Below are 24,769 nucleotides of genomic sequence, written 5' to 3'. Positions count from 1 at the left end.
TCCTCCCCATAAAGCTAACTCCAGGCAACTACAGGATTTGTTTTTTACCACTATAATTTTCATCCTTTTGAGAGTTTATATAAATAGAATTATACAGTATGCAATCATTTAGGTAAAGCTCACTTCTGTGTGTTCGTCCCTTTCCCTAACACTACTAGCACATTCATATATGATCACTACTACCATCATTCACTTAGGTGCTAGATGCTTCTCCCCCACACCAAGCAATTCTCTGTGACACCAGCTTGGTGTCCTACATTTCAGTTCTGATACTATTGTAACTGGAGTTAATGCAGATAGCACACTTTAAGGGCTCAATCCCACAACATCTGATGTCCTACTTTAGATGCCATTTTCAAGTAGTAGGTTTCCAGATTATCGACAACTTTTGTCCAACTCGGCTACAAACCAGAGGTTCCAGGATGTCCCTTCACATACACATTGAATTCAACTATTTTCTACAACCACTTACAGAACTCAGGAAACAGTTATATTTACCAGTTTGTTATATAATAAAAGATTTATATAATAAAAGATACAGGGCCTCCCTGGTGGCACAAGGGGTTAAGTCTCAGCACTATGAAGTTGTCAGCAGCCACTGGAGCAGAATTTGATCCCTGGCCCAGGAGCTGACCCACGTGGCACGGCAAACTTCTTCTGTCTCACCACCTGCTCCCCGCACCAGTGTATTTCAGTAGATCCACCTGTTCTGTTCCTCATTTTGTTTCTAGTGAACCCTCTCACCACCCACACCTCTGGCCTACTCCCTGCTCTTGTATGCAGAAATAAATCTTTTTTTAAAAAAGTAAAGAACACAGCTGAACAATCAAATGAAGAGCTACATAGAAAATACCCAGAAGGGTCTCAAGCACAGAAATTTCTGCCTCCATTGAGTTGGGGTGCAGATGTGTTCACCATCCCAGAAGCTCTCTGAACCCTGTACTTTGGGAATTTTTTTTTTAAAGACTTATTTATTTGTGCATACAGAACTGGGGTACAGGCCAGAGGCTCAGGGGCGGTGAGAGGCTTCACCAGAGACAGAGTGGGGAGCAGAACAGGCAGATCGACGAAGTACACTGCTGAGGGGAGCAGCGGGCGGGTCAGGAGAGGTCTGCCGCGCCATGTGGTCTCCTCCAGGGCAGGTGGGATTTGAACTCATGCGGAAGTGGCTTCAGCTTCTCAGTGCAGCGCTTTATCCCGCTGCGCCACCAGGGAGGGCCTGTACTTTGGGAATTTTAATGGAAGCTTTATCACATAGGCATGATCCATCATTAACTCCATTTTCAGCCTCTCTCCTCTCTGGAAAATGGGAGATGAGAGTGCTAATTCCAAGCTTCTAATCAAGGCTTGGACTTTCTGGTGGCCAGCCCACACCCAGGTTCCCACCAAGAGTCATCTAATTTAAACAAACAAACAAACAAACACTGCTGTGACCAGAAAATTCCAAGGAATTTAGGAACTCTGTCAGGATCCAGAGTCAAAAACCAAAGATTAGAATAAAAGATGCTCCTAGTGCTCTTAACAGTTCAGAAATAAAAAGGGTTTAAGGTATGTCAGGAACTGGGGTCATGGACTAAATACTAGAACTAAAGATGATCACCCTGCTTACAAGGGTTTTTGGAACTCTGTTTCAGGAAGTGGGCTCAGAGACCAATGTACACATTTCTTATGATGTCTTAGTAACCTTTGAAACTTGGCTTTTTCACGAAGCGTAATGCCCGTGAGATCCATCAAAATTTTTATGTGTATTTCACTCCTGTTATTGACAGGTAGTACAACAGTGTTGATTCATTCACCTTCTGAAAGGTATTTGATTTTTTCGATTTTCTTTTCTTTCAATTTTGGCTAAAAATTTCTGTAAACATACATGTAAAGATTTTCATTTCTCTAAAGGAAAAAACCAATGAGTGGGATTTCTTAGTCATCTAGCAATGTATGCGCAAACTGCTAAACTTTCCAAAGAAGCTGTAACAATTTACTTTCCCACCAGCAGTATGTGAGAGACTCACTGGTTTTAAAGCCATTTGCATTTGCTTTTGGGTGCATTTTTATAGTATCTTCTTGAAAATGCTAGTTGACAGTAGCATTTTCTGGAATCTAGAAATGGGCTAGAATGAGTCTACCATCTTTATTACCCAGTGTTGGTTTCTATTAATTGTCTTTTCTCGTTCAAGTTGAACTCTTGGTATGAGAGTAAATTTAGATAGTATGTTGGACATTTTTAATATCATTATATTATGAGACTCAGATTCTTTTTTAAAGATTTATTTATTTATTTATTTATGCATACAAGAACTGGAATACAGGCCAGAGATGTGTGTGGGGACCGGGGTTGGGAGGGTGAGAAAATTTACCAGAGATAAAGTGGTGAGCAGAACAGGCAGATTGACTGAAATACACTGCTGAGGGGAGCAGCCGGCAAGACAGGAGAAGTCTACTGTGCCATGTGGGTCAGCTCGCTGGCTGGAGAGCAAACTCATATTGCAGTGGCTGGCAATAGCTTGATAGTCCTGAGACTTTCACCCCTGCACTACCAGAGAGGCCCAAGATTCTTATTTAAATCTTCTATTTTAGAAGGCAGTTAATCTGATTAGATTCAGAGCACATGTCCTGACCTACTTTTATGGGTTATGGTTCATGTGCCAATTTCACTTTCAAAGCCTTTTCACTGCTCTCTGTTCGGCCGCCCTTGTGTCCTCCACAGAGGTTCATTTGACCTGAGAGGTATTCCATACGTAGTTTAACCTCAGAATTCTTGCTGAGTTGGCTCTGATTGGTTTTACAGGCAAGTGTATTGGGGCTGTGCCTTGACATTCATACACAGATTTAATGCCCTCTACCCCAGACTCACGAACTCCTCCTTACAGTCCTGCCCCCGCTCTCCAGGGGGTAAAGTGCCACCTTCCAGCTGTTATTTGCTTTAGGCAGAACTGGGGTGGTGGAAAGGGCTCTGTGAAGCTCTCAGCTTCCTTTCCTAGTATACAAGGTGTATTCAAGTGGGTTATGTCCAGCAGAGACAACCTCTTTGTGGTTATTTGGCTTAAGACAGTAGGCATTTCCTGCGGCTCATTTTGTCTACTCTTCCTATATTTGGGGTTTCTGGATTATGGGCTACTCACACTTCCAGATTAGGATACAATCAACAAAAAAAAATCCCAGTGAAATCATCATAAGATCACCCCTCAATTCTTGGGATCCCTCCCTAATCGACCTGTTTTTTCTCCAGCTTTCAGAGCCTTCTTTTAGTTGAGTTCACCTTTGAATCACTAATTTCTTGATCAAAAACTCTAAAAAAGTAAACTTGAAAAAAAATGTTTATTCTGTGGAATAGAGAATTCTTTCAAAATCAGTTCCAATGCCCATTTCTTGCTCTAGAATCCAAGCAGTCCATGCATCTTACAAGTAGCTTTTCCCAGACCCTCTATCTCATAGTAGACATCAGCTCGATAGTCTCACTCAGCTCAAAGTCTGATTTCAGTTCCACTACCTGCAAAGACAACAGAAGATATGAAGAAGGGAGTGAACATTTTAAGTTCTTTTTTTAAATAGCTATAGAACATTTTTTGTGTTATGTATGCCTAAAATGTTAAGCAATATCATTTTAAGCAAAATTCAGTTTGTTTTAGCTTCAATTCAGCAGTAGTTGCAATAAAAAAGGAACCACTTCCTACTAGCACTGTCCAAGAACTTTCTGGCACTGTGGTGATGTTTCTGATCTGCACTGTCCAGCACAGTAGCCACTGGCCACATGTTGACTATTGAGTACTTGAAAGGTGAGGTTGTTAATACAACTGAAGAACTGAATTTTAAATAATACTTAATTTTAATAGACATTAAATTTTATCAGTTACCTTACCTACTGAATACTGTAGTGGGCAGAGCAGCCTTAAACACTTCACTCAAAAACACATTGTTGCCTCTTGGTTCTCCTTTAGTTTGGAAACAATAAATAAAGACAATTAGATTTGCTCCTCTGTAATTTTCACTATGTTTTATTTTTACATTTTTCTTTCGTGTTAGGGACATGCTTTCATTAGAAAATAACCAGACTTATTTAGTGTAATCTATTTGTTTACACATACACACACACACATATGCATCTATAAAACTTCCTAAGTTATTTTGACAGATATTTCCACACCTTGAATAATATGTGATTATTAAAAGTCAGGGGACTCATTTATGTACTTGTACAGCATCTCATTCAATATTCATAACAATCCTGTAAGATTAGTCTTTAAAAAGAAACTGAGGCTGAAGATGTAAGGTCATACAGCCAGTACTGAAAAGACCCAGGATTAGAACAAAAGTTTTTCTGACACCAAAGTCACTGTCTTCTTGTGGTGTCATGCATTTCCTTTCTGTTTAGCTTTTCTTCTTGTTTTTAAAAACCTTCCCTATGTAGTTTTTCCCCTTTATTCTAACATCATTTTTATTCAAAAACTAATGAAAAATCAATTTGATGTTTGCTTTTTTTTTTTCAAGATTTATTTGTGCATACAGAACTGGGGTACAGGCCAGAGGCTCAGGGCGGTGAGAGGCTTCACCAGAGACAGAGTGGGGAGCAGAACAGACAGATCAACGAAGTACACTGCTGAAGGGAGCAGCGGGCGGGTCAGGAGAGGTCTGCCGCACCTGTGGTCACCTCCTCCGGGGCAGGCGGGAATCGAACTCATGCGGAAGCGGCTTTAGATTCCCAGGGCTGTGCTTTAACCAGCTGCGCCACCAGGGAGGGCCAATGTTTGCTTTTAATATATGTTAATTACATCACCAAACAAAACAGTTAGAAATTTTAATCTAACATTAACAACAATCCACTAAGAGTCCATTGCTTTGTTTTGAAATGGTCATTTTGTCCTTTGCTCTGATCTTTAATTATTTTGTAAATTCTGTCTTCGGTATCATTAAATCTGTTTTGACTCAGTGCAAGAAAAGTAGGTTAGAGTTCCTAAAGATAATGAAATCATTTCCAAGATGTTTAGCATATAGAAATTGCAGAGCTGAGCAGTGGAGTCATTTTGACATCAAGGTTCAATGTGTGCTTGAGAAAACTTAACTGTGCTCTCCTGTGCAACTCTTGTTATGTTTAGTCATTAATATAGGAAGTGTTCTAAGGTGTTTGTATTCATTCCTTAGGAATTTTCACTGATGAAAAATTTCACTGTGATGTAATTTTGATGGGACGAACGGTAAAATCCTACATTTAAATTCAAAAATAAATATTGTATGTTTATAATATCAAAATACTGATTTTAGAAGTGACTCACATGCAAACAGAAATTTTAGTTGCAAAATAACAAAGCAAGATAATAATAAAGAAGTAGCACTGTGCCTGTCATATAACAAATGCTCAATAAATGCTCACTATGACAATTATGTCCAGTTTGAGCCGCAACACTGTTTTTTTTCTTTCTTTGCATAGAAGAACTTCAGTGCAGGTCGGCGGTACGGGGGCAGAGAGCGGACTCACCAGAGACAGAGTGGGGATCAGAACAGGCAGATCTACTGAAATACACTGCTGAGGGGAGCAGCAGCTGAGACAGGGGAGATCTGCTGCGCCATGTGGGTCAGCTCTGTGGCTGGGAATTGAACTCCCAGACATGAGACTTACCCCCCTGAGCAACCAGGGAGGCCCCAAGTCAGGACACTGTTACAAAAACTAATGGGTAGCATTACCTCTACTATCTTATATAGTAGCTTTAAAGACTAATTGGGAGAACACCTCTGAAAGTCCCTAATTCAGCACCATCTAAATCTATTTTCAGTACAGACTCCTGAACTCCAAGCTGATGTCTGCTCTCCACTTGGATAATTAATTTCAAGCATAATGTGACCTAAAGTAAATTACTGATCCCTTTTCACCCCCAACCAAAACTTTTCCATCTGTGGTCTTCCACATCTCAATTTGTGTCACACTTTCACTTGCTCATACTGAAAACCTTGGAATCATCCTTGACTCTTCTCTCTCTTACCCAGCATGCAAACACACAAAATTCTGTTCTATCTTCAAAGTATATTTAAAATTTAAAACTTTGTTCTTGAAAGACACTATTACAAGAATGAAAAAACAAGCCACTAACTGGGAAAAATTATTGGCAAACTATGTATCAGATAAAGGTCTCATATCCAGAATATGTAAAAAAAATTCTCAAAGTTAATTAAAAAGGCACATAACCCAGTTCAACATGGGAAAAGATTTGAACAAACACTTCAACAAAGAAGATATACAGATGGCAAATGAATACACAAGTGAACACATACAAAGGTGCTCGACATCATTAGTCATTGGGGAAATACAAATTAATGCCACAATGAGGTATACAGTCATATTTGTATCAAATGACTAATGTCAAAAAGATTAACCAGACCAAATGTTGAGTGTGTAGAACAACTGGAACTCTCATACCATCATGGGAATGTAAAATTGTATAAACAGTTTTGAGAACTTCCGCAGGGCCCATCAATATGTAAATAAACAGATTATCCACATAATAGAATACCAATCAGCATAAAAAGGAATAGACTACTGATACATGCAACAATATCGATTAAGTTCAAAGTCTTTATGTTTAGTGGAAGAAGCTGGGCAACAATGAGTAATACTATGTTTCCATTTATATAGAATTCCAAAAAATGTAAATTAATTTATTGTGACAGAGAGTAGATCAGTGGTTGCCTGGGGATGGAAGTGTATGAGGAAACATTTGAGAGTACTGGATATGTTTGTTACCTTGAGCATGGTGATAGTTTTATGGTTGTATACGTATATTAAAATTTATCAAATTGCACATTGTATATATGTGCAGTTTATCATATGCTAATTACAGACCTCAGTAAAACTCTTTGGCAAAACAGAGTAAAATGTATTCAGATTGTATCACCCTATCATCATTGTTATTGTTGCCATTTGGTTTCATCCATCCCTGATTTATTCCAACAGCCTCCTAACTGGTGTCCCTGCTTTTTTTTTTTTTTTTTTTTATGACTCACATCCCCCTTTCAATCTAGTCTCAGCACAACCAAAATGTTCCTTTAAAGTTCTTAGGTCATGGGCCTCCCTAGTGGTTCAGGGGTTAAAATTTCAGCACTATCAAAGCTATCATCAGCCACTGCAGCACGAGTTGGATCCCCAGCCAGGGAGCTGACCCACATGGCTCAGCAGACCTCTCCTGTCTCCCTGCTGCTCCCCTCAGCAGTGCATTCCAGTCACTATTCTGTTTCTCACTCTGTCTCTGGTGAATCCTCTCACCCCCGTACCTCTAACCTACACCCCCGTTCTTGTATGCATATATAAATAAAAATAAATCTTTAAAAAATAATTAAAGTTCCAGGTAATGTCTCTCCACTTCAAATTCCTGTAATGGCTCACTCGCCCATTCAAAATAAAAGCCCAGGGCCCTTTCTAGAGAGTAGAATCAAATAAAGGGATAAGGATTATGAGAGGTTTGAAATATATATGAGGAGTGTTGAGGCAACCAGAAACTGTCAAATGACAAAACAAAAATAATTTGCTAACAAGTTTGCTGTCCTTTATTCAAGAGGAAGCAGCCCATGGATTCAGGGAATATGCCTCACAAACAGGGAGTACTCTTCCTGAGGGATTTTGAACAAGAATATGTTTTAAAGAGCATTAGAAGAGGCAACTCTGAAACAGGACATGATTCGCTGGGAGTGTGTATCCGACCTTGTCTAGAAAGATCAAGGAAATAAGCATAAAGTCCAGAGTTGGTTTGGGGATTAACTGACAGGGCATAATGCATTTCTGGTCAAGGAGAGCATTTATAGGAACATGAAAATTCAGTTTACTGACTTGGTATCCCAGACAGGAACAACGCCATCTTGGACCTAGAAATTTATTCCAATAAGACATCGTAAGGGCCCTCCCTGATGGCACAACTGGTTGAAGCACATCCCCATGAAGCTACCACAGCCACTGCAGCATGAATTCAGTCCCCAGCCAGGGGGGTGACCCACATGGCACAGCAGACCTCTTCTGACCTACCCACTGCTCCCCTCAGCAGTGTATTTCAGTCAGTCGGCCTATTCTGCTCCCCACTCTGTGTCTGGTGAATCCTCTCACTCCATACCCCCTGTACATCTTACCCATACCCTAGTTCTGTATCTATAAATAAATAAAAAAATCTTTTAAAAAAGACATCATAAAGAAGAATAAATTTAGTGAAAGCATAATCCTCCTCTTAACTAGTTAAGGGTTATTATAAGGAAGAAGTGGTACATTTTCTCGGAGATGGCCCATATGACAGAGCTCGCCCAAACAAGCCAGATGTGGGCCCATACTAGAACTTTTTCACACTTAAAATTGTAATGGGCTGCTATAAAAGAATAAACCCCCATTCTACAAGAGCAAACAAAATCATCAAAAATTGAAGAGACAGGGCCTCCCTGGTACAGTGGGTTAAAGCACAGCACTGAGAAGCTAAAGCCACTTCAGCATGAGTTCGATTCCCACCTGCCCTGGAGGTGACCACATGGCGTGGCAGACCTCTCCTGACCCGCCCGCTGCTCCCCTCAGCAGTAAACTTTGTCAGTCAGCTTGTTCTGCTCCCCACTCTTGTCTCTGGTGAATGCTCTCACTGCCCCTGCACCTCTGGCCTGTACTTCAGCTCTATAAATAAATAAATCTTTAAGAAAATAATTGAAGAGACAATGGTCAAATTAGATGACCTTGAAAAGTTTCTTCTAGTTCAAGTTAATTCATTTTTTAAGTTCATTTATTCCTCACAACTGAATTGTGGAGTTAATTGTTCAAATGCTCTTTTTACCTGACAAGGTCATGTCAAAAGTAACTTCATACCTCATAATGGCTATGATTAATTATTTTGGCAGCAGAGTCATATGTCTGAAAATTACATTATTTCAGACCTTTTTTAGTTCGAAAATTAGAATATTACGTTACTGGCATTTTTAACCTTCAAAGCTATCATTACTAGTATCATTGAATAAAACCTCCATTCTCCTACAATTCAGTAGAAGTTTCACATTTAAGAATTTGGACTTTGCTTTGATTAAGCTTCTTCAATTAAAGAATATTTATTGAAGTAACATTGGTTTATAAAAGCCATTGTATATATTTTAGGAGTATGTGTTCACACTTCTTCAAAAGTCTGTCACCACACCACATGCACTGCATTGGGCCCCTTCACTCTAGGTATCCACCACTTGTCCCCCACGCCCCCTCCAGTATCTAGTAACCTAAATTCTGTAGCCAGAATCCAAGGGTCTGTTTGGGTTTGGTTTTATCTGTATGTGAGTGAATAGTACAGTATTTGTTTTTCTCCTTCTAAATAATGTCTTCTTAGGCATTATCCCTTCAAGTTCCAACCATATTGTCATACATAGCAAGATTTCATCTCTTTTAGATGAGTAGTATTCCATTGTGTGTATCTAGCACATTTATTTATCTGGTCATCCCTTGATGGACTCTTAGACTGTTTCCATGCCTTGGCTATTGTAAATACTGCTGCAATGAACATAGGAGTGTAATTAGCTTTTTTAATTAGTGTTTTCATCTTCTTTGGATCATTACTTGCTTGCTGACTTGCTGGACCATAGATCATAAGTCTATTTTTAATATTTTGAGAAACCTCTATACTGTTTTCTGTAAGGCTGAACCAGGCTATGTACTCACCACAGAATCTGTTTATTTCTTTATTTCTGCTTTTGATTCCCTTAGTATTTGTCCCCAAAGACATCACTGAGACCAGTGTAATGGAGTATGTTCCCTGTGTTTTTCCTCTGCATGTATTAGGGTTTCAAAGTCTTGCATCCAAGTCTTTAATTCATTTTGAATTAACTTTGTGAATGGTTGGGGTAGTAGTTTAGTTTCATTTTTTAATTTGGCTGTCCAGTTTTTCCAACACCATTGGAGACTTGCCTTTCTCCATTATATACACTTGGTTCTTTTGTGATAAATTAACCATTAAGTGTGGGTTTATTTGTGGCCTTTCAGTTCCATTGCATTTGTGTGTATGTCTGTTTTTGTTCAATACCATGCTGCTTTTACTACTGTAGATTTGTGGTATAATTTGAAGTTGGAGAATGTAATACCTCCATTATTCTTTTTTCAGGATTGCTTTGTTTACTTGGGGTCTTTTGTGGCTCCAAACAAATTTCAGTAATGTTTGTTCTATTTCCTTGAACAATGCCATAGGAAATTTGATAAGGATTACATTAAATCTATATAGTGTTTTGAGTAAAATGGCCATGCTGACAATATTCTTATGTACCCATCAGCATGAAATCTTTCTATTTATTTGCTTCTTCTATCTTTACTTCTTCTTCTCTGGCCTTTTTCACCATTAAAATGGTTATATGTGTCCATTGTATTTCTTCTTTTATAGGAACGAGATCGTTATGCCTACAAGATTCATCTGCCAGAAACAGTAGAACAACTGAGGAAGTTTAATGCAAGGAGGAAACTAAAGGTAAGTTAAAGACCAGCAAAAAAATAAAGAGATAAAACTGATAATAATGTTTTGCTGCCTGTAAGTATATCCTCGTATTGGCTATTGTTTTTCTTATGTCTAAAATCTCACTTTCAAAAATGTCGCCATTGCAATAAGATTTTTAAATTAAGACAATAGCTAAGAATGAATATAAACAGCACATGGTAATAAATGAAAGATTATTCATATTTTAGATTTGTGTTATCTTTAAAACTGATAAAAAAAAATAATTTTCTATTACTATCCATTGTTGTTAAATGTGAATCTAGGCCATATTTCCTAAAATTTAAATGTTTAATTTAAATGACAGAAGGTAAAAGTTTAATTCAGTGGAAATAACACCATAGTAGAACTGGAGCTAGAATTTAACCCATTGTTGGAAAGCAATAAATGAAATCTTCATTCCTTAAGTCTACTAGAAAATATATTCAGATTATTTTTCTCACCTTTTCCTTATACTTCCTCAGTACCTTTTCTTTTTTTCACCATTTTCAGTCATTCCCCTTACCTCACCGCACCTTCCCCAAAAAACAAAATGGAATTACTCCATAAGAGGACCCCATTTGACTTTAAAACATTTGAAAAGAAAAAAAAAACGAACATTAAAAAAATGGAGTCTTCTTTGCAAAAACTTATGGTACAGCAGTTATCCTCTTCCCAACAGAGAAACTTTGTTGTATTATGGACTTAAAGTTAGCATGTTTAATTTGTTGTTGACTACTGTAAAAGATAAAGACAAACTCTGTCCTCTAAGTGGTTGATTGGGTAGTAGTCTTCAGTCGTATGACGACTAATAGCTGTAACACTTTTATTGGGAACTATTTTCAGATATATTATAAGTTGTAATAATCTTATTAATTCATTATTATTCAATGCCTGAAATATGTGAATGATTATATGCAACCCTAGATTTATAAGAACATTTATATTACTTTTGAGGGAAGCCTATACACAATATTATCTTATAGAACTGAACTGTCCAACATGGTACCTGCTCGCCACCTGTAGCTATTTAAATGTAAATGAATTAAAATTAAATCAAATCAGTGCCTGGCTTTGCTAGGACATTTCAAGTGCTAAATAGCCCTATATAACTAGCAAGTACCATATTAGAGAGTACAACTATACGTAGGACATGTCCGTCATTGCAAAAATGTTCTATTTGACAGTGCTACCAGAGAGCAATTTTAGCATGTCATTGTTGGTGATTATTAGCAGTTAAGCCTTTTTCCCAGTTATTTTTGTGGTCCAGAGTTCAAACTGGTTCTTCTCCATTTGCTTTAAAATTCTTTGGCAAAATATTAATAATGGCATGCCATTACTGAGATTGATGCTCCCCCCACCCAAATTTCCCAAGACTTTTATTTCTTTATTTTGAACTGAACTCAAAAAAAAGATCTTATTCAAAGTGAAATTTGGTTAGTTGTTTTGGATATTAGTTTACCCCATAAGGAAATGATTACCAATGCTTCTTTCTCAGTACTTCCCTAATGTTTTTACTCTCATACTTCTTTGGCCGATTTGACATCACGTTCGCTGGAGTTGAACTTTTCATAGCCTGAGTAAAGGTCTTTTACCAATGTGCTTAAATTTGCCCCATAACAAGGAACACATGCTTTACTTCTCAAAATGCCACAAAATACTTGAATTATAATGGCCAAAGTAATGATTCAGCCTCATTTGGACAATTCCAAGCTGGCACAGCAGAAATGGATCATGTGAATTTACCACATCCTTTTGCTGGGCTATTTAAAGTTTCAAGACACACCAGACAACCTAGAATTAGGAACATCAGCAAAGTTATTATTGATTTGTTTTAACTTCTGATCAGGCTGTACTCCTTAGTGTGATTCACGCACTCTGGTTAAAGGACGCTGCCACTACCCTCTTATAGGAACCAATTATGCCCCTTCTGAGAGCTTCTAGAACAGATTGCTACCTCCCTGACTTTACAACTGTTTTTACAAATGAACCACTAGTTCCCTATCCTTCTACCCAGGAATTGTTTATAAATCAGTCAAATGGTGGGCAGCAATCTAATTTTTATGACTCTCTTAGAAGTTATTAAAAGAGATGTTCAGAGAAAGCAGTAGAAAATTTTTGTCAGTCTGAGATGGGAAATTTGTATTATCAGTGGCAAAAAGAGTGGTACAGCTTTATGGGAAAAGTGGGCTCTGGAGCTGCATTGCCTTGGGTGACACTTACTTGCTGAATAAAGTTGAACTCTCTGGAGCTTAATTTCCTCACCTATACAGAGGGAATATGTAAGCACAGGGCAGGGGGATTGATGGTGACAAATATGTTTTCAAGTGAGACAGAAGATAGCTGTGTGGTATTGCGAATGCATTGAATTGCACACTTAAAAACTGTTAATTTATGTTTCATGAACTTCACATAATCTACTTTTAAAAAAATACCATGACAAAAAAAAATACCATGACAAAATATTCTTCTTAAATATCAGTTTCCACTGCAGCACACTAGAGTATGGCATGATCCCCTCAGTACCAGCTACTCATTGCACCACTCAGTTCACCAAAGAGCCTATCTTCTCCCTCCCTCTGCTCCAAGCATGCAGAAGGTTGGAGGGGTATGTGTAATTTGAAAAAACCCCGTGGGCGGTTCCAGTGTGTGTGCCTTATTGGGAGTAATTACTCTAAAGTATAAACTGTAATGGTTCTACAAAATATATTCATATATATATATACCATACTTTAACCAAAGCTGTTAGACCTGAAGACTGCTTCCTGTTTTCCTTGGCCATAAATATCATTGCTTTAGCTATTTTCACCAATAGGTCTTTGTATACTTCCGATTATATTCCTAGGGTAAGTTCTCTGCTACTGGAAATATTGGCATTGAAGCATATACATGCATTTAAGATTTTGATCTCTATAAATATTTTGCCCTCCAAAAGGCTTATTATACCTGTTTGGATAGATTTTCATGTATTTTCGCTAGTGAGTTTATCATTTTCTTAGTTGGTCTTTTTTTCATCTGAAAGTTTTGTGTCACCTTTTTTGGCAGGATATAAAACTATTCCTTTACTTGGCTGAAATTTCAAGACTATCACTCACTTTTGGTAACATTATTGTCCCCATATTGATTACTACACATTTCATACTAGGCTAAATCCCCTACAAACAATGCTTTATGAAACTGCATAGCCCTGAACATGGGGCTAGAGGTGAGTATCACATTCTCTGAAATTGAATATTAGCATTCATGGAACCGTCTATGATCTAGCTCTCTGGAAAAATCTATGTTGTATGGGTATGTGTCTCTTGTTTTTTTTTTTTTTTTTTTTTTAAGATTTATTTACTTACACATACAAGAACTGGAGTGTAGGCCAAAGTTGTGGGGGGTGAGAGGATTCACCACAGAATGGGGAGCAGAACCGGCTGATTTACTGAAATACACTGCTGAGGAGAGCAGCGGGCAGGACAAGGGAGGTCTGCTGTGCCATGTGGGTCAGCTCCCTGGTTGTTGCTCGAACTCAGGTTGCTGTTCAAACTCATGCCGCAGTGGCTGTGGATAGCTTCACTGTGCTGTGCTTTAACCCCCATTGTGTCTCCAGGGAGAGCCCAGGCATGTATCTTTTAGGGAGGCAGTCGTAAAGATAAAATTGGATGTCTACTGTTGAAATTAATGTGGTTTATATACATGGTGATTCTCAGTGATGCCCACCTGAAATTTATGTAGTGTTGTAATGCATTGTGACTTCCAGTAAAAAGCAAAAAACGGGAGCACACCTGTACTCTAACCATGAAGGAGTATTGAGTCGGGGATGGGTGTGAAAGGAACTAGGAAAGCTAGGAGGGTGTTGGTGCTGAGGAGGGGATCAGCTCAAGAAGTCGACTTTGCTTCATGCATTATTTCTACCTCATGAATGCATATTTCCCACAGTGAAGTATGCTGAGGGAATTTATCTAAATAGAAACAATGTTAAGTATTTGGGTATTAGGTACGTTTATTGCAATGAGTTCAGGAAATTAGTTGAATTCTTGTGATTCCTTTATTCCTTGTACATACAGAAAGTGAGTTCAGTTTCTGATAACTCTCTGCAATTTTCCTTTACTGACTTTGCAAATTGCAGTATAGCATGCATGCTTCTCGGACTTATCTATAGGTCCTCTTAGATTCCTGAGCTTTGCAGAACAAGGAGAAGTTTAGGAATGCTGCTTTCCAGTGCCTTATAGAGGTGTACTATCCAGTGTGGTAACCACTAACTATATGTGACTAAATTTTCATTTTAGTTATTTAATATTAAAAATTTACTTTGATATCTCAGTTACACTAGCCATATTTCAGACACTTTATACCACATGTGACTGATGGCTATTGCATTGGCAGTATAGGGCAGAGAACATTCCCATCATTGCAGAAAGTTCTATTGTACAACATGGCTATGTAGAGTCTTAGTACCACCGAGCAGCACCTTTGGAGAGGTCACCCAAGAAGCTACAATAGCTGGGTTTTGGCAGTCTTCCCCTTACTTTTAATTCAGTAAAACTAACTGAAGATTTATCGAAGAACTTTGTGCCCCTAATGAAATCCACCATTTACATTCAGTCCCACTGCTGTAGTGCGGGTCTGCATTTAACACAGCAGCTATGGCCATCAGCTGCTCAGAGCTGTGAATCCCGTGTCCCAGAGGCACCTTTGATTCTAAAAACTGAAAATGATTATTCTGGAATAAATACATAAATAATAATTGAAGTAATTTTGGTCTTTTTATATTGATTTTATTAAGAATTTCTAATAATGTGATTCTGAACTGTAGAATTTATTTCTAAGTTAGGCAATCAAACTTTTGAAACTTATTATGTATGTTAAAAGACCATATTATAAAATGCTGGTTTCCTAAGATATCTATTCCACGTACCTGTCTTGAGTATAGTCATATTTAATATACTTATAAGTCTTGTTTTTAATTTCCCTTAGAAACGTCACATAGCCTCCTTTAATCATGTATCCTGACAATGTTATGAAATTCCAGGTTTAGAACTATGTTTAGGTTATGTTTGAGTCTGATATACATAGAATAACTGAATAAGTTGTGAATATACAGAAAGATATCAGAAGTTCTGATTAAATCAGTGATCTCACTTCTGTTGCCTTAGGTTATAATTGTTAAATGTAATCAACACAAATATTTTCATATTTCTGCCTTAGAATTCCTCAGTCTTTACAAGTTCTCCACAATGTTTAAATCCAAATAAGATGATCCCCTCTCAAATTCTTGTCATGCTTATATTTGTATGTCTCTGTGATGGGTTGTTCCTCCTCAGTATATTACAATAAATTTGGTCACTGAGCCACTTTGGTATAAAACTAATTATGCTACAAACCTGTGTATTTTGTAATTAGACTTTGTAAAATGTACTCACCTACCCTTGCATCTATTGAATTTCATGGTACTTGATTCCATCTCAGTTAGGGGACCAGAAAGGGAATATTGGCTTTATACTATTGTCTTCAAGTCAGCAGTATATCCATGTTCCTGTCTTCTGTTCCTTAATAGCTTGTTGCCGCCTTAAGCAATTCACTCGTTTAACTTAGCAGAAGTCTGAGCTAACAATTTTCTTGTTTTCCACTTCCTTAAATGACAAACAGAATCATTTCACTGGGAGCATTCCATTTTGGTAATGGACATGTTAACTATAATTATGATTGGGGGCCCTCCCTAGTGGTTAAAGCACAGCACTGTGAAGCTATTCGCAGCCACTGCAGCACGAGTTCGATCCCCTGCTTGGGAGCTGACCCACATGGCACAGCAGACCTCTCCTGCCTTGCCAGCTGCCCCCCATCAGCAGTGTATATCGTCAATCTGCCTGTTCTGTCCTACATTCTGTCTCTGGTGAACCGTCTCAACATCTGGCACCTCTGGCCTGTACCCCAATTCCTGTATTCATAAATAAATAAATCTTTAAAAAAAATTATGACTGAGTTGAGAAATAATTACGTACGCTTTTCTTTTTATTTTGCTACCTTCTCCTTTCCAAGTTAATTTGCTTCGTAGCAAATTGCTTATTTAGTACTAGTTATCTTAAACTGTAAATAAGTCTTCTTTACTCAAAATTGCTTCACTCTCAAAACATACTAATGTATATCCTCTAAATTAAAGTAGATAGAAAACATTTGTTTCAAGCATTACTAAACTAGGAAATGAAAAAACCTACTGGTATAAGATCTGATTGTATGCTGTACACACAAGCTTCTTACTAACAACAGTATAATACAGGGGTTGACAGACTATGCCCTGAGTAGCAAAGCCAACCCACTGCTTATTTTTGCATATAAAATTTTATTGGAACACAACAGTGTACATTCATGTACATATTACTAATTGTAATGTTTTCACACTACAGTGGAAGGATTGAATGTTTGCAATAGAGACCATTTGGCCTTCAAGTCTAAAGTATTTACTGTCTGACCCTTTTACTGAAAAAGATTATTGACCCTCGGTAGTAATACCACCTTTAAACAGGGGCACAAATCAGAATCTCAATTCCATATACTCTTGATTCTATATCTAAGTTGTACGCAACTTTAACAGGTTGCTAAACCTCTCTGGACCTCAACTTCCTCATCTGCAAAATGGGTCTCGAGGAATGAATCATCCCTAATGTTGACTCTCACGCTCTTAATGAAATGTTATAAATCCATACCATGTTTTGGAAACATTTTGCTATTTGTGTAACAGCTTTGCATTGAATGTTCCAACCACATGCAGCCACTGCGTTTAAAGAACTACCTAAACAAAATTGCTAGCCATAAGACAAATAAGGAACTTGCCACCATTGTTTGTAAAGAATTTACCTCTTAGAGCTCTTTTATATGGTAATTTCCTAGTAATATTTATAGATTTTTGACTACAGTAGCAGTAGCTAGAACAGTCCTTGAAACATGAAAATAACAGTTGTACTTTGCTGGAAATAAAAATAAAGCATCTCTAAATTTTAGTTTCATTGTGGAAAACATATGATTTGATATGTAAAAGTTCTATTCCCACCCAGCTTTTAGGGAAACATATAATAAATGAAATAAGCTTTTACTGTACAAAGAACTCAATATTCGATACTTATTTTTTTAAGAGATTTATTTATTCATACAGAACTGGGGTACAGGCCAGAGATGCGGAGGGTGAGAGGATCCACCAGAGACAGAGTGGGGAGCAGAACAGGCAGATAGAAGAAGTACACTGCTGAGGGGAGCAGTGGGCAGGTCAGGAGAGGTCTGCCGCGCCATGTGGATCTCCTCTGGGGCAGGCGGGGATCAAACTCCTCTGGGGCAGGCGGGGATCGAACTCATTAAGCTTCTTAGTGTTGTGCTTTAACCCGCTGCACCACCAGGGAGGGCCGATACTTATTTTTTTAAACATGGTAACTGATCATAAAATGCTACATAAGAACCTCTCCTGTATTAACCCCCGAACTTTTGGAAATCTAAAAAGCTGTTTGGAATGGTGTCGAGCTCACTTCTCTGTTGGTTTTGTGTGGGGGTTGGGTTGGGGTATTTTGCCTTTCCTTTCTTCATTCTGTTTATCCATTTATGTTTGTAGACAGAAACTCTAGCATGATCACCTTCTAAAAATAAACCTTGTGGAAGTGTATTTATATATTTAATAAATGTCTGCACACAATAATGATTTATCTTTTCAGAAAAATCTAAGAGCTCAATAGTTAAAATGTAAAGTTCGGCTAATGTAGGCTTAGACTTATTAAGTGATTTGATACTTGGACTACCTTAATGATCAATTCTACCTTGACCAATAGAAGACTGCTCATGTTTTAGCTTTGTTAGAGGGTTAGTAATGATTTAAATGTATGGAATGCTTTAAGTCTGCTTACTTTCACATACATTATGACTTTTGGCAACCTTATAAGGTAAATTATGTTAGTTTTAACATCCTCTCTTTATAAATTAGAAAACCTCAAGAGGTTAAATAAACTGAAGCAACATGAAGTATCTGGAAAGTGACAAAGACAAATATTCTGACCTTCATTTAACACTGGAAGAATTGAACACTTACACAAAATAACTTTCATTGTTCTTCTTGTTACTGAAACAATAATTCTCAACTTGTTTCTACTCAACATTCATCAGAAATATCAGACATTCTATATGACTGTATCAGAAATCAAGGGAGATTATGTGTGTGGTTTCAAAGGATCATCATTCTGACATGCAACCTGATTGAGAATTACTGTGCAAGACTAACGAATAATCATTGTGAACAAAAAGAAAGGGGGGAAGAGATTTTAAATAATTGACTTATACCTACTACCCAGAGATAATTAATGTTGTTAACATTTTGGTATAATAGTCAGTCATTTCTATTTTTACCGACTTTATTTCAAAAAAGATTTTCCTTTTTTCTTCCTAAAAAATAGGACATACCTAAGATTGTTTTAAAATCTTTTTTTAAATATAATTCATCCCATGCTTCTTTCCATTTCATTAAACATCCTCCCTGCAGGATCATTTTATACTCGCTGCAGAATATTACATTGTATGGTACATAGGAGAATTCAAGATGTAAATGTTTTATATACTTTGCAATCCCCAACACTATTACTCTAGTGTATGCATATGTGGTTTATCTGAAGAAATCCAACATTATTTAAAAACTGTTCTATTGTAACAATCATTTATATAATTGGATTTCTGAATAATCCTTAAATAACCATTTATTAACTTTTTATATTTATGTATTTGTTTTACTAATATATTTTCCTATCTCTTCTTAGGGTGCAGTACTAGCAGCTGTGTCAAGTCACAAATTCAACTCATTCTATGGGGATCCCCCAGAAGAGTTGCCAGATTTCTCCGAAGACCCTACCTCCTCAGGTAACTGAATCACTCATTCATTCACCAGTGTGAATCAAACGGTGTCCATATTCTTTTACTTCCATTGCGAAGAAACATATTTTGTGAATCTAGTCATATCCTCCAAAGAATTCTGAGGAAGATTGTTAGCAACCAAATCCCATCTACGTGTCTGCTTCCTTTTAATTTTAACACAAAATTGTTTTCTGCTACTGCAACATTTTTTTTTTACCTCAGAAATTTTACTTCCTCTTTCCCCACTCTTGACCCAGTGCTGTACTTTATTCAGTCCAACACTGAAGACAGTCTTTTGGGATTCTTATGAGTACCTTCTACCTCACAAAAACTTGTGATAAAAGATTTTCTTCATGCCAGCTATATCAGATCAGACTTCGGGATAACACTGCTTGTAACTGAATCTTTCACTGTAAAGCTGTCTTGTGAGTTACATCTTGAAACAATTTACAAGTTCTTCTCTTTATAAAGTCATAACATATGTATGCAAACATTCACAGAAGAACATAGAAGAACTTTATATATGTGAATATTTCTGAAAAACACCACTTGCATTCACAAAATTATTTCATAAAATTCTCAGATTTCCACTTACCAGTGAGGCCTCCTATAAATTTACAAGAAATTTATAGAATCCACTTACATGTATCTGTAAACGCATGTATGTATATCTTATAGCTTTTAAATTTTACTTACATATTCTTTTCATAAATTTACTTACATAATTTTTTTAAGTAACACCTGAATCATGTGTTTTGTTTTTCTTATTTCATTAGAATCATTCACTGTTTATCATGGAGTTAACTTTTCGCTGGTGATTAAATTTTTGTATTCTTGGACTGGCTTATAGTATTCTTTGCTTATCATTGGAATAAAAACCTAGGGCCCTTCCTGAAGCATGAGTTGTTTGTCCTTCAAAGTTAGCAATATAAGAAAGACGGTTATGCTAATACTTTTTTCTTCTTGGAACCATGAGCATTTGTCAGTATTTCTGCTGCTTCTCTCTCCTGTTTATAGGTTATGTGCACATACACATATACATTCACATATACACAGAGAGAGAGACAGAATTTCTCATCAAGTGATATGTGCAAAATAACAGGATCAAGTTTTCCAGTCTAGCAGCTATATAGTTCCTCATTTTGACCTTTACCAATTGGGATATGAATCTTCCTCTTTTAAGCGAAGGTGATTTCCAAAAACTTCAGAAATAGGAATATCAGAGAAGAGACGCTTTGAGAAGCCCTGGCTGTTTTCCTCTTATGCTGACTTGGTAATTATTCAACCTCCTTGCCACATGAAAGTCAAGGCCACAGTTGTGTTTACACTTGTGTTCACTCTCATTTCATGTCTGTCTATTATTCTTCCAGTCTATTTTGTTCCCTCCACGTGTGGGTTTGTTCTTATTGTTAGGTCAAACCTTTTCTTATATCTTCAGATTAGTTGATCTTATCTAGGGAGAGTGGGTGTAATAATGGTTTTATGTGCTACTGTGGCTACATGAGATAGCCACCTACTAGGAATACATTTAAGACTTTTAGTGCCATTTTCATCTTTAGAAATGGGCCTAGTGAGCAATGTGGTCTTTGAAACAGCTTCATAGACCAAATCTTTAATGTTGTACCTTAATAATTACCTCTGCTAGCAAGAGTTTAATGAGTTCTTAAGTGTTCCTTTCTGTGCATGCTTGTTTTTTTTCTTTAAGGCAAGAAATTCTCTACGGTCATAGACATAATTATTTTCCATTAAATACATTTTTATTGCCCAATGTGCTCTGTTTTTCAATACAATCTTAAATGATATCGTTAAAATAGTTTCTGATTCCAGTACTTGCTTTTTAAAGAAAAAGAAAACTTCTCACACGGTCTTGCAGGCAGCTTGCCAGCCCTAAAATTAGTTTTTCACAATTTAGCATTCTTTTGTGCCTCTGTTTCCTGTAGTCATACCCTATTTCTTTTCTTTTTTTTTTTTGTCTTTTTAAATTTCTGCATCCAAGCGATTTTGTAGGTAGTCTATATCTTTAGTTGGCATATTAAATACTGGTCTCTATATTTGTATAAAGTACTGTCTGGGTGCTTAAATTAAGAGATAATAGAGTTACTATGCAGTATGCATGTTTTATGACCTACACTAAATGAGAAGGAAAATTATATATTCAGAAGTCAAAGACAAAGGAAAAATTTGAAGAAAGTTTTCATATTTTCCTTGTTTTCACATAGCTGTCATGAATATTTCATATTCTTAAAATTAATTTTAATATTAGGCCACTTATAGGGAAGCATTATATGATTTTATCAGTATTATTTATCAAATAGCTATGTCAGTAAATTTAGCTATCTACCAATTAATTTCCTTTTCTGAAATCAACAATAGCGGTTGTATGGTTGGTTACAAACATCTATTATATATTTTACCTGGACTAACAGAGCTTTACACTTTCATAAAAGACATCCATATTTTCATTTTTCACTTTGTCCATACTTTTTAATATTTTCATGTGAAACCCTAAATTGTTTTGTATTCATTTTTAATCCTTAAATTCTTCATCATTGAATTTCCCAACATTATCCCTTCACTGTCTCTCTGTTTACCAAAATGTGGGTTTGTTTTACAGTTAAAAAGTACAGTGCACTTTCCATCATTACCTGAAAGTTCTTCCAAGTCCATGGCAAAAAGGAAAAACTGACCAGAGAGCTTGTGCCTCAAAGGCAAGGGTGATGGAATACTGCAGGCAGGATTGGTAAGAGAGAGTAGCAAGACCACCAGCTGCCCTGTCTTCACATGGGCTGTTTTTATTCTTTCGAGACCTTTTCTAGTCTTTCTCTGAAATAATAATTAATGGTAAGGATGTCAAGACCTCATTTGACATACTTACATGCTGTCAATCGTATTTTGATCTCTCCAAAATTCTATTTTATCCAACAATCACAATTTAAAACAGATCAGTTTCCCAATTTGTCATCTAAAGAAGTCTTAACATATTTAGGTATGCCACTTATATAGTAAAACTTTTTTATATGAGTTTATTTTTCCTTTTGATACTTGAAATTAGTCCATTTTATATTCCCTAGACTTTAGTGGGTTTGATCTGATGACAATCTATTGTTGCTTTGTTACTTACTAATGTAAAGTAGAAATATTCTGTTATGATATTTCAAATTGAAGAAGTCAGAATCAGAACGGTCCTAAACAATCCAAATAAATGTGCTCATAGAACACTACGGTTCATGTTGGGTCTGCTGAGGGACCATGCTCCGGTGACTTCTCTAGTGGGCTCAACTGTGGCTCAGTAACCTGTTTGCTCTAAAATCATACTGTTTGTTATTTGTCCATATGCTGCCTTTCTCCTAGGACTTCTAGCAGCAGAAAGTAGGTATCCCTTTGTTTTCCTCTAATGTTAATCTTTTATGCAAAAGTGTTTGGCTTTGCATGATTTATAGCTTAACTTTTTCCTTGGCTGTTTGTGTTTAGATGTTTAGTTATAAATTTTAACACTGCCTGATCATAAGACTAAAGATGGGATATATTGATTTCCTGAGGCATTGTCATATGAATAATTTCTTTCATAAGAGGAAAAAGAGGCTGTGTTAAAATTTCAAATGCATCTAATAATATTTCACATCTGAATTTCAAGCACAAATTCATTAATTCTGGAAAACAGGTAATATTTTACTTTGGAATTTGCTGTCAAGAAAACTTGTAGGGTAAGTGAATTTTCCTTTGACAATTATGTAATCTGCTCATGGTTTGTCTTATCCCCTGTTACTGTGCTTTCAATTTAATGTGGAGCTGTGAAATTCATTCCTAAATCATGTCTAACAACTTTTACCATCAGATAGAATGTTTATGAAGAATAATATAATGGTTAGATTTTAATTACAAAGGCATAAAATGTGAGTATGTGAGAATGTTAAGGTAAAAAGTATGTCAAATTACACACACACACAGAGATGACTACAAGTGAAACTAAAGCAGTCTGAATAAGATGGATGTATTAGATCAACGTCAGTATATTCTGGTTGTGATATTATACTGTAGTTTTATAAACTAGTGGAGGAACTATGCATAGGATACAAGGGATCTTTATCATTTCTTACAGCTGCATATGAATCTACAATTATTTCAACAAAAATTTCAGTGAGCATAATGCAGCAAACCCTCATCTCAACATTGTGCTTATTTGCAGGGAGAGAAATATATATATATGAGCCAAAGATAAATCAGAAAATCAGGCTCCTGATAATTAAACTCATTGTCTCGTTTTATTGCATTAGTGGCTTGTAACACAAATTGCAGCCTCTTTAATAAAAACATCTCACCATTTTTAGTTATCTGTTGCTTGCAGTAAATAATCTAAATAATCTCGGAGTAGCACTTGTCATCTCAAGTTTCCTGGGTCAGGAATCCAAGCACAGTGTAGCTGAATCCATCTGACTCAAGATTTCTCATGAGAGTGAAGAAAAGCTGTGGTCCAGAGCTGCATGCAGTCTCATCTGAAGGCCCCGTCGCAGAGGCTTCAAAGTTCCTCACAGCTATTGGGCCTCTCCATAGAGCTACTCACAGTATAGCAGTTTGCTTCTGCCAGCAGGAATGATGGAAGAAGGAGGTGAACAATGAGAATAAAAGCCCTAACAGAAGCCACAGTCTTAACACTTTGTTAATTACAAGTGTGCCAGTAAATCCAACCCATACCCTATGATGTTACTATTTGAACACATATACTACTATTTTAACAAGCATAATGGCAACTTCCTGTAATAAATTTCAGTGCATCTACATTATAATCTATTCATAAAGAATCTAAAGCTTTTATTGCCAGGTGTAGGTTTTATAACTTGGATTGGATATAGCACAGATGATTAAATCCAACATACAGTTTCTATTACAGGGTTCTCTATTGGCTATAACTCAATTAATATCCAGTTCTGTTTTACAAAGAGGAAATAAAAGCTATTCTACAGTATAAGGGTAAGACAAAGAGAAAGAGATTAACTGCAAAGGGAGTTGATAAAATTTACATTTAAGTTGGTGAGTTTTAACTTAAATCACCTTAGTTAGCATATCTTTTAAAAGATTTATTGGATTTACTCACTTATACAAGAACTGGGGTGTAGACCAGAGGTGCAGGGGATGTAAGCATTCACCAGAGACAGTGGGGAGCAGAACAGGGCAATTTCTGAGATAAACTGCTGAGGGGAGCAGTGAGAAAGACAGGAGTGGTCTGCTGCGCCATGTGGGTCAGCTCCCTGGCTGGGGGGCAAACTCATGTTGCAGTGGCTGGAATAACTTGATAGCACTGAGACTTTAACCCCTGCACCACCAGGAAGGCCCAGTAAGCAGATTTGTTATTGCTAATGTGCTTACTAAAAGGGGCTTTGATTGGGTGATGAGAATATGTGTGCAGTGATTCCATATTCTATGAAGGGGCTTGCTAATATAATCGCAAGAGAGGTTAT

At 36.9% G+C, this 24,769-nt stretch overlaps 1 protein-coding gene across 16 annotated transcripts in view; it reads left to right on the top strand.

The window, feature by feature from the left end:
- CASK (calcium/calmodulin-dependent serine protein kinase (MAGUK family)) overlaps nt 1-24,769 on the top strand; it is a 350,351-nt gene that overhangs the window by 241,739 nt on the left and 83,843 nt on the right. For 11 of the 16 annotated variants that reach the window (XM_004689959.2, XM_004689958.2, XM_012730304.1 and 8 more), the window contains exons 9-11: nt 10,362-10,445; nt 19,220-19,319; nt 22,665-22,682. In XM_004689959.2, coding sequence (XP_004690016.1) covers nt 10,362-10,445; nt 19,220-19,319; nt 22,665-22,682 — 202 coding nt within the window. The remainder of the gene's footprint in view (nt 1-10,361; nt 10,446-19,219; nt 19,320-22,664; nt 22,683-24,769) is intronic. The other 5 variants (XM_012730315.1, XM_012730305.1, XM_004689960.1 and 2 more) reach the window with 1 other exon arrangement.

This window comes from Condylura cristata, unplaced genomic scaffold (assembly GCF_000260355.1).
Source record: "Condylura cristata isolate star-nosed mole 26May11 unplaced genomic scaffold, ConCri1.0 scaffold00027, whole genome shotgun sequence".
NCBI lineage: Eukaryota > Metazoa > Chordata > Mammalia > Eulipotyphla > Talpidae > Condylura > Condylura cristata.
Note: the sequence above shows the minus strand (reverse complement) of the source record. Positions and strands in the feature narration are given on the sequence as shown.